The following is a 10,936-nucleotide window of genomic DNA, read 5'->3' as shown; positions in this document are numbered from 1 at the left end:
AACCTGCATTCTATCTGAATTCCAGCAGGGGAGACTCTTTAAACCTGCATTCTATCTGAAATCCAGCAGGGGGAGACTCCTCAAACCTGCATTCTACCTGAATTCCAGCAGGGGGAGACTCCTTAAACCTGCATTCTACCTGAATTCCAGCAGGGGGAGACTCTTTAAACCTGCATTCTATCTGAATTCCAGCAGGGGGAGACTCCTTAAACCTGCATTCTACCTGAAATCCAGCATGGAGAGACTCCTTAAACCTGCTTTCTATCTGAATTCCAGCAGGGGGAGACTCCTTAAACCTGCATTCTACCTGAATTCCAGCAGGGGGAGACTCCTTAACCCTGCATTCTATCTGAATTCCAGCAGGGGAGACTCTTTAAACCTGCATTCTATCTGAAATCCCGGGGGGGAGGGGGGACTCCTTAAACCTGCATTCTACCTGAATTCCAGCAGGGGGAGACTCCTTAAACCTGCATTCTACCTGAATTCCAGCAGGGGGAGACTCTTTAAACCTGCATTCTACCTGAATTCCAGCAGGGGGAGACTTCTTAAACCTGCATTCTACCTGAATTCCAGCAGGGGGAGACTCCTTAAACCTGCATTCTACCTGAATTCCAGCAGGGGGAGACTCCTTAAACCTGCATTCTACATGAATTCCAGCAGGGGGAGACTCCTCAAACCTGCATTCTATCTGAATTCCAGCAGGGGGTGACTCCTTAAACCTGCATTCTATCTGAATTCCAGCAGGGGAGACTCCTTAAACCTGCATTCTATCTGAATTCCAGCGGGGGAGACTCTTTAAACCTGCATTCTATCTGAAATCCAGCAGGGGAGACTCCTTAAACCTGCATTCTATCTGAATTCCAGCGGGGGGAGACTCTTTAAACCTGCATTCTACCTGAAATCCAGCAGGGGAGACTCCTTAAACCTGCATTCTATCTGAATTCCAGCAGGGGAGACTCTTTAAACCTGCATTCTATCTGAAATCCAGCAGGGGAGACTCCTCAAACCTGCATTCTACCTGAATTCCAGCAGGGGAGACTCCTTAAACCTGCATTCTACCTGAATTCCAGCAGGGGAGACTCTTTAAACCTGCATTCTATCTGAATTCCAGCAGGGGAGACTCCTTAAACTTGCTTTCTATCTGAATTCCAGCAGGGGGAGACTCCTTAAACCTGCATTCTACCTGAAATCCAGCAGGGGGAGACTCCTTAAACCTGCTTTCTATCTGAATTCCAGCAGGGGGAGACTCCTTAAACCTGCATTCTACCTGAATTCCAGCAGGGGGAGACTCCTTAAACCTGCATTCTATCTGAATTCCAGCAGGGGGAGACTCTTTAAACCTGCATTCTACCTGAAATCCAGCAGGGGGAGACTCCTTAAACCTGCATTCTATCTGAATTCCAGCAGGGGGAGACTCTTTAAACCTGCATTCTATCTGAAATCCAGCAGGGGGAGACTCCTTAAACCTGCATTCTACCTGAATTCCAGCAGGGGGAGACTCCTTAAACCTGCATTCTACCTGAATTCCAGCAGGGGGAGACTCTTTAAACCTGCATTCTACCTGAATTCCAGCAGGGGGAGACTTCTTAAACCTGCATTCTACCTGAATTCCAGCAGGGGGTGACTCCTTAAACCTGCATTCTACATGAATTCCAGCAGGGGGAGACTCTTTAAACCTGCATTCTACCTGAATTCCAGCAGGGGGAGACTTCTTAAACCTGCATTCTACCTGAATTTCAGCAGGGGTGACTCCTTAAACCTGCATTCTACATGAATTCCAGCAGGGGAGACTCTTTAAACCTGCATTCTATCTGAATTCCGGCGGGGGGAGACTCTTTAAACCTGCATTCTACATGAATTCCAGCAGGGGAGACTCCTTAAACCTGCATTCTATCTGAATTCCAGCAGGGGAGACTCTTTAAACCTGCATTCTACATGAATTCCAGCAGGGGAGACTCCTAAAACCTGCATTCTATCTGAATTCCAGCAGGGGGAGACTCCTCAAACCTGCATTCTATCTGAATTCCAGCAGGGGGAGACTCCTTAAACCTGCATTCTATCTGAAATCCAGCAGGGGGAGACTCCTCAAACCTGCATTATATCTGAATTCCAGCAGGGGGAGACTCCTTAAACCTGCATTCTATCTGAATTCCAGCAGGGGGAGACTCCTTAAACCTGCATTCTATCTGAATTCCAGCAGGGGAGACTCCTTAAACCTGCATTCTATCTGAATTCCAGCAGGGGAGACTCCTTAAACCTGCATTCTATCTGAATTCCAGCAGGGGAGACTTCTTAAACCTGCATTCTATCTGAATTCCAGCAGGGGGAGACTCCTTAAACCTGCATTCTATCTGAATTCCAGCAGGGGGAGACTCCTTAAACCTGCATTCTATCTGAATTCCAGCAGGGGATGACACGTGCGGTTGCAAAAGGTCGATTTCTGTAGAAGTCTATGAGAAAGTGACCCACCTCTCACTTGATTTATTACCTCAGTAAACATTTTCATAATGAGTTTATGGTCTCGATCGCTAGTTTTAAGTCTTCTGAAATACAGAATGTTAATTTTTCATTTATGGTCTCGTTGATTTTAAAATTGACGATAAAGCAGGGGGTGTTTTAGGGTGTGGCTATGATGTGATTGACAGTCCGCGACCTGTCTTATATGTAATATAACTATTTTCTTATCATGTACTCTAAATGCAGAACTATGTCCAGATGTTTTTTGTAATCTCTCAGCAGTTCCAGGTTTTTTGCTGTAGAAGATCAGCTCTGATTGTTTAGTGTTTTTAAACTCCTCCCCCCACCCCTCAGATCGCAGATCTTCTCGGCAGCAACAGCAGCGACGACAACAGTGATGACGACGACGATGATGATGATGAATCGGCAGACTCAGAACATTCAAACAGAAGTGATGACGGATGGGACTCGATGTGTAAGCAACACTGTTGGTTCATGGAGAATATTAGCAGTTCAAGTTGTACTGGTGCTCATAAAAGAGCTGTGTGCAGTCATTGAGGAAGTGGCTCAAGGAAATGCGTCTGACCATAGAAGGATAAGCTTGAGCCTTTAACAATAGTTTAAGCCTTTATGGCATAACAGTCCCTCTAGAAAAACGCGATTATGCAATCGCATAATTCAATGCATAATCAGCCAAAGTACGCATATTTATGCAGGGGCCGCATTTTTTTCAAATACGCCGCACTTTCGCCTCATAATTTGCCAATTTCTGCGCAAAATTGCCGATTTCCGCGCAAAATATGCGGGGCTTGCACGATTTCATAACCCCCGCATTTTTGTTGCAAAAAAAGTCACATGTCTTAGCAGAAAGTTGAAAAATGTTGCGTTTACTTCACACAAGAGCAGCCATTTTCCCCTGTTGCCATAGGAAAATTTGTGAAGTGACGTAATTACGCGACGTGAACATCATCGAAAAGCAGGGTGTTGGGGGAATCACTTTTTTTCTCTTTTCATCAAACCACAGTTTTTGCAAGTTCCCGCAATTTTTGCAAGTTCCCGCAATTTCATTGCATAAAACTGCATAAATATCCTGCATAGTCTATCGCATTTTTTAAGAAAACGTGCCGCATAATCTGGACTGGCATAAGAGTGCATTGGGTACTAGACAGATCAGCAGAAACACAGGGATGGTAGTTAGAGTTACAGAACAGACAAGGAAGTTGCACCACAAGGTCCCGACCTTGGTTGGGTGTGCGTGTGTGTTTGTGAAGATGACAGTTTCTGTCTAGACACTAGGAGACACCCCCCTGTGAGGAGAGAATAAAGACACAGGAAAAACTCAGATCAGGGTTCATTTTCAGACGAGATCTTGGTGGACCAGCTCTGACTTAAAGTGTAAAGGGAAACTTAGAGTCATCAACTTGTAAAATGGTTGGGTGACCGTCTGAGGGGCCCTTTCACGTGGTTTACGCGCATGAATAAATTGTAAATATTGCTTATATGATTGCCTTCCTATCAGTTCACAATCTGCAGATAGATTTAATAATAATCAAATGGTGAAGTTTGCTTTCACACCACGGACCAGAGCATGCGAGCGGTGAGCATAAGTGCGACGTTTTTGGATGGAACTAGGGATGGGCGATATAGACGATATGCAATATAAACAATACAAAATTGGCCTACGATATACAATATAATTAAAATCTCTATCGCGATAATTCATCTTGATGACGCAATCTACCCGCGAAGTTTAGAGCCACGAGCTGTAACCGGCTGCAACGCATCATCGAAACAAGGAGCTGGTGAAAAAGATCGGTGCAACATCCATTATTTGGACTTAGTTTGGATTTATGCCGCTACAACGGAGTTGTGGTCGAGCCGTACCATGGAGCCTTTCACCATTCTGACAATTCACTATATAACGGACAATTAGAATCTTGGCAGCTGGTGTTTGCAGAAGTTGTACTTCCCCGCTGAACATACAGCTGTGTGCGCGTGTGCGCGGGTGTGCAGCGGCGGAGTGGGACCAAAAAATGTACCGGGACGTTTACGGCCCCTGCCGTATGGATTGAGCAGAGGCTGCACAGTTTGACCAGCAGGCAGCGGCGCCAGGCCACCGGATGGTGTTGCTAACAACTTGCAACGTATAACTATTATCAGACCGGCCCACCGGGAAAAGTCCAGACTCTTCTGTGTGTGTGTGTGTGTGTGTGTGTGTGTGTGTGTGTGTGTGTGTGTGTGTGTGCGCTCAAATGCGTTACATTAGGCTGCAGCTAAGAAACTTTGTTTGAAATATGTTTTTATTTTAAGTATCTGTGCATCTTTGCCTAATACTGAAAGTATTTTCAGTACAGTGTCTGTTCCTTAACTAAACAGACACCAGTTTGTCCTGTTCTCTGCATCTTGGGTGGCATTCAATAAACCAAGGACTTAAACTTACTAAGTGTAGTGCCTTTTAGAATGGTTTGCACTAAAGAGAAGACACCCAATACTTTTTTCTTTGTCAAAGTTTCTGCAACTAGTGTACTTGAATTTTATTTATCTGCAACATTATGTTGTATAATTACAGTTTTGAACAATAAATGTTCTCAAAACTACATACTATGTTTCTTTCTCTTTTAAAAAAAAAAAAAAAAAAAAAATACATTTAGCAGTTTGGTTTTCCTTAGGATCTATGTAACCTGGTCTGAAATGGTTCTATTATAATTTATATATATATCGTGATATATATCGTTATCGCAAGAGGCTGCAATGTATATCGCAATATGGATTTTAGGCCATATCGCCCATCCCTAGATGGAACCAGGAGTGAATTTTTCAAACGTTGTAGCGTCTCCTTCTCTCCCGCTCTATCCCGCTTCAATTTGGCTCCGGTTCCTCTCACACCAGGGGCACGTTCAATCTCTAAAAGGTGTGCATCGTTTTGCTACCGTTTCTGCGTTGACGACAGGTTTCCTCGGAACGGTGTACAATGAGCTTTGAGGTATGTTTTCTCTCGTTTGGTGGGTGTGTCAGAGGTGTTACCCAATCACCAGCGACGTGAACAGTACGTTTAAGGACAAATTCGGCGCAAAATTAACCTAGGGGTTAATAACACGTGTACCGAGTCGACCGTTCTCTGGGATTTGTTTTCATGCGATCAGTTGAACGACGAATTCCGTGCTTGAGCTATGTTACTGGTTACACAGCGTTTGTTGATCGACTGGTCGTGACGGTTATCCCAAGATGGCGCTCGCCTTTATATGTGAACGGTACCGTCTTTATAAACTATCTTTTTAATAAACTGTCTGTACACTTACAAAGTTCTCAGTGCTTCAGTTTACATGTAGGGACCCTCATCATGCTACCGTTGAAGTTTGGTGCTGTTTTGAGCCTTGTTAGTGGTGTAGAAATAGAGATTTCCTTTTTACTTTACCAGTGCCCCAACGACTAGCGTTATAAGCTAATCAGCGGTTTGCGCTAAAACTGGTCACATTTGATTATAGTGAAAACATATCCCAGAGAACGGTCGACTCGGTACCCATGCGTTATTACCCCTTGGTTCATTTTGCCCCGGAATTGTCCTTTAACTTGTGGAAACAAAACAAGGGGAGTGCAATTGCGCACACAGCAGGGTGTTCAACACACCACCGTGTCAGTTTAAATAAACGTTTTGCTACGTTCTGTCCGAACTGAACGTGCCCCATGAGTTCTAAGCATGCCCGAGGGGGTCTCTGTGTTACTGCAGCACAGTACGTGCAGATGAACGGCGCCCGCCCTCCCTTCCCATGCAGCCAACTGCCTGTCATCCGGCGGCGAGCATGAAGGGAGGGAGGGAAGGCACTGTTCATCTGATGAATAAAACACCACATTTTTTCCCTTTTTATTTATTTTTTTTTTTTTTTTTTGGATGAACAATTTTTTTGAAAAGCAGCCGGGAGCACCTTTTGAGCGGGTCAGGGGAGGGAACAAATGGCTCAGTGAGCCGATTTTCTCACCGCTGCACAACGCTCACATGCTCTGGACGCACTTGGAAGCATGCGACAACCCCCACCCCCCAGGCTCAGCCAGAATCCTGTTGACAGTTCTCAACAAACTGCACTGAACGGGCAGACACCCCAGAGTTTGAATCCGAGTAAAGATTAATCGATTAGTTGATCAGGGAAACAAATCAGATTTTCCTTCATTTCATTTTAATTTTTTTGAAATTAGGATTTTTAGTGTAAACCACAGTGTAAGTAGTTTAAAATGCAAGTTCATTACATAGTCTAAGTGCAGTGTGTGTGTGTGTGTTCATGCTGCAGACTACCCAGAACAGTCAGATGATGAGACTGAGATCTTTCGGGCCCTCAGCGCGAGATGGTTCTCCTGACCTGGGAGAAGATGCTCCTCTGCTGAAAATATGAACCTCAACAAGGACCCACCCCACACCCCCTTTTTAACCATCATTTCTCATAAAATCAGGCAAGTGGGCGGTGAATACACTGAAAAATGTCCTGGAGGACAACAGCAAAGTCTATCATATTATCTCTCTATATATTCTAAATATTTAGAGAGACGACCATGATGATGAATAAATATTTCCCAAAGATCATGGCGCTCAGATGGAAAACGCTGACTGTTCACTTGACCTGGCTTTCTGCTTCTTTTAGTAAGAGAAAGTATTTGTGAAAGAAAAGTATTAATGTGATGTTTAACTCTCTGCCTCTGATGGAAGGAAGATTTAACGTTTCTCTGCTCTGAACGAAACGCATTTTTCCAGGTTTTGTTATCGAACTTGGACCTCGCTGTTGAGCTCACAGCTCGCATTCACTGACCTACCAAAACCACAGAGAAATGGAAACCTATGTCACGGAAAGTTCATCGTTTTTTGTCCAGTTTTCCCAGGGATTAATCATTCAGGTTTAATCTAAAAAAAAAAAACACAAAACTTAGAGCCATACATTTAAAAATGAAACGGTTTTATCCACTCGCCACACTTTCTGGTGAAACATATTCTTCTTACTTCCGTAGAAGAGATTGACTACAGGCAGTCAGCAGTCCTCCGTGTGTATAGATGTTTTTTGACGATCTTCTTTAATAAAAGCCAAAATATTCACATAAAGGCAGTGAACAGCGTGGGACTACAGAAATTGCGGAGGCTCATTTAGCTCTTCCAATTTTTCAGCCAATAAAAACGTGGTTACCAGTTCAATCACTTAGAGAAAATGTAAAGTCCCAATAAAGGTTCCCGGTAAATGCTAGATCAGATCTGCTAGACGTGTCGACGTAGTTAGGTTTAGGTTTAGTGGGGATTGGTTAGGGTTAGAATAACAGGGTCAGCCAATCAGAGCCAAAAATAAGGCGGGCCGTCGACACGTCCAGCTGATCCAATCTAGCATCTACACAATGAACCTGGCCTGGATCTGGTGGGCTGCTTCATGCTGTTGGCTCACAGAGGTTACCTGGAAATGGAAATGTTTCCATGCACATGGTAAAAACTGCAACTTCTGTGTCTTGTGAAGAATCCAAATCCTGTCCTCGTGAGGAAATAGGTGCATCCACGTCGCCTTTTGAAAACCCAGCAGTTTGTCAACCCGAACATCCAACGCAGGTTTCTGCAGAAAGGCGCTGGTGCATGGGTCACCATGAGCCACTTTCACCATTAACTCTGTATATAGTTTCAACATAAAATTCCCCAAACAAAAATACATTTATTCGAGGATAACTGAGATGTGGCGGTGTTGTATAATCTTGTTTTAATTTAAGTTATTTTTGACTTTTTGTTTGGTTTGCTATAATTTATTTTAGCTCATCTTTAAAGGGGTCGATAGCTTTTACGTGTCGTGAAAAATCCTGCCCCTCGATCCTTCAGGGGCCGATTGTTAATTAATTAAAAATAATATAAATTAATTGCTAAACTGGCAGCACTCGGCCGAAAAATCCATAGATTATCGGTGTGGTTTTGGTTAAAAACCAAATGCATTTAAAATCTCAATTTTCTGAGGGCAGAGAACCCGCAGAGCTCTTAGTACGTTAGTGTGGAAAGCGAGATTATTTTAGAGAAAATACTGAGTTATCAGTGTTTAAAAACCAGTGTTGTACATGAGCCATGGCTAATGATTGGAGGATTGTAGCAGCTGATAATGTTGGCTAACACGAATATCCCTCTAAATGGGATCAAAAATACAGTCAAACATGTGAATGTAATAAATGATATTACATTATGCCGTTGATTGTCACTTCAAATGGGGTGTTAACATTTGTGATATTGTGATACGTGACATTATCTTCCGATTATTTCATATCAGCTGTGAAAAGGTTTCAAACACAAGGTGGGAAAGTTATATTTTGTATTAGAACAATTTTTCTATTCTGCAGCGAGCTGACCTCATCACTGAGCGGTCGACCTTTGACCCTGAGTGCGTGTCATCTTTACGGGTTTACAACACAGCCGGTATTTAACAGTGACTGACTATTTGAGCCCACAGACGGATGTTAACTTTTGTAAGTTATCATTTAAAGGAACACGCCGACTTATTGGGACTTTGTCTTATTCCCCGTATCCCCCAGAGTGAGTTAAGTCCATACATACCCTTCTCATCGCTGTGCGTGTTGAAACTCTGTCTGACGCCCCCACCGCTAGCCTAGCTTAGCACAGATCCTGGAGGTAACCGGCTCCACCTAGCCTACTGCTCCCAAAAAGTGACAAAATAACGCCAACATTTTCCTATTTCCATGTTGTGATTTCTATAGTCACAGCGTGTACAAATAACAAGGTCACATGACACACAGCCATCTTCTAACCGTATACATACTGGGAACTATATTCTCAGAAGGCGAAGCACTGCTGCTTCTGCTACTTGGGCGGAGTGATATTACTCCAACTCTGAGCCAACTCCAGGCCAACTCTCTGCTCCTCACCACGGGGCTTCAGTTGCTGCGAGCAAATCACTCCAGAGTAGCAGATATACGGTTAATGGGTTAGAGTATGGCTGTTCATGTGAACCTGTTATTTGACTACAACTACCACAAAATCACAACATGTAAATAGGAACATGTTGGCGTTATTTTGTCACTTATTGGGAGCAGTAGGCTAGATGGAGCTGGTTACCTCCAGGATCTCTGCTAAACTAGACTAGATGGAGCTGGTTACCTCCAGGATCTCTGCTAAACTAGACTAGATGGAGCTGGTTACCTCCAGGATCTCTGCTAAACTAGACTAGATGGAGCTGGTTACCGCCATGATCTCTGCTAAACTAGACTAGATGGAGCTGGTTACCTCCAGGATCTCTGCCAAACTAGACTAGATGGAGCTGGTTACCTCCAGGATCTCTGCTAAACTAGACTAGATGGAGCTGGTTACCTCCAGGATATGGGCTAAGCTAGGCTAGCAGTGGTGGCATCAGACAGAGTTACGGCACGCATGGAGATGAGAAGGGTATGTATGGACTTATCTAACTCTGGGGGATACGGGGAATAAGACAAAGTCCCAATAAGTCGGCATGTTCCTTTAACTCTTTTTGAAACTGCGTCAAACAATCGGCAACAGATTTCACAAAGCTGCGAGGAGCCTGGATTGAGAGTGTGTTTTGTTTTCTCCTTTTGTCTTTTCTTTTCTTCGGTAATGATCGTTCCGGCGGTAGACCAGTCAACATGGCTGCTGATGAACATCTTTAGTCAGGGTTTAAGGACTTTGTGATCTCAGAGTTTGGGTTGTGAATGGAGGGTTTTATACACATTTGCGTTATGCCCATAATGCTTGTGTTGGCCATTTACAACCTAAAGTCACACTTAATACAAAGCGATAATAAGAAAATCTGTATCTGATGCCGCAGCAGATTTTCCGAGCCATAGAATCTACAGTTTTATAATAGATTGCATTGTTTATAAATCTGTGTAAGTGTTGTAAATGGTTAACAGTTCATTTAATAAGTTCTACTTTAATAATAAAAGACCCTTCTCCCTTCTGGAAACTCTTGCCTTGTCTCGTAATCAGTGGTGGAATGTAACCAAGTACATTTACTCAAGTACAAATGTTGACTTGTACTTTACTTGAGTCTTTTCTGTTCATGCCACTTTCTCCTTCTACTCCGCTACATCTCAGAGAGAAATATTGGACTTTTTAGTCCACTACATTCATCTGTTACAGCTTTAGTTACTAGTTACTTTACACATTCAGATGTTTGCACACACAATTTCAATTCACTTTTATTTATAGTATCAAATCATAAGTCAGGAGTTATCTCAGGACACTACAGATAGAGTACGTCTAGACCACTGGTTCTCAAGCTTTTTTCAATAATGTTCCCCCTTTGAACAGTTGTTTAAAGCCATGTACACCCTAACCAGCACAAATCATTTTTAAATAGTTGTTCTCGCGATAGCACGGCACGTTCTTGCGATAACGCGCCACATGGACGACGCCACGTGTTGTGTATGTTTACATCCGCTGTATACAGCGTAGACAAACAAGCGGATAGCTCGAAATGGGTACAGATAACACGCCACTTGGCTTTAG

The 10,936-nt window shown here is 43.4% G+C and overlaps 1 protein-coding gene across 1 annotated transcript in view; it reads left to right on the top strand.

Annotated features, from left to right (window-relative positions):
* LOC120557129 (DDB1- and CUL4-associated factor 1-like) overlaps positions 1 to 4,529 on the top strand; it is a 39,129-nt gene extending 34,600 nt beyond the window's left edge. Inside the window, exons 27-28 of the mRNA XM_039797162.1 lie at positions 2,812 to 2,932; positions 4,471 to 4,529. Coding sequence (XP_039653096.1) covers positions 2,812 to 2,932; positions 4,471 to 4,529 — 180 coding nt within the window. The remainder of the gene's footprint in view (positions 1 to 2,811; positions 2,933 to 4,470) is intronic.
* The last annotated feature ends 6,407 nt before the right edge of the window (positions 4,530 to 10,936 follow it).

Source organism: Perca fluviatilis, chromosome 4 (assembly GCF_010015445.1).
Source record: "Perca fluviatilis chromosome 4, GENO_Pfluv_1.0, whole genome shotgun sequence".
NCBI classification, from domain to species: domain Eukaryota; kingdom Metazoa; phylum Chordata; class Actinopteri; order Perciformes; family Percidae; genus Perca; species Perca fluviatilis.
The sequence above is the reverse complement of the archived record's forward strand: the minus strand, read 5'-3'. Positions and strand labels throughout refer to the sequence as shown.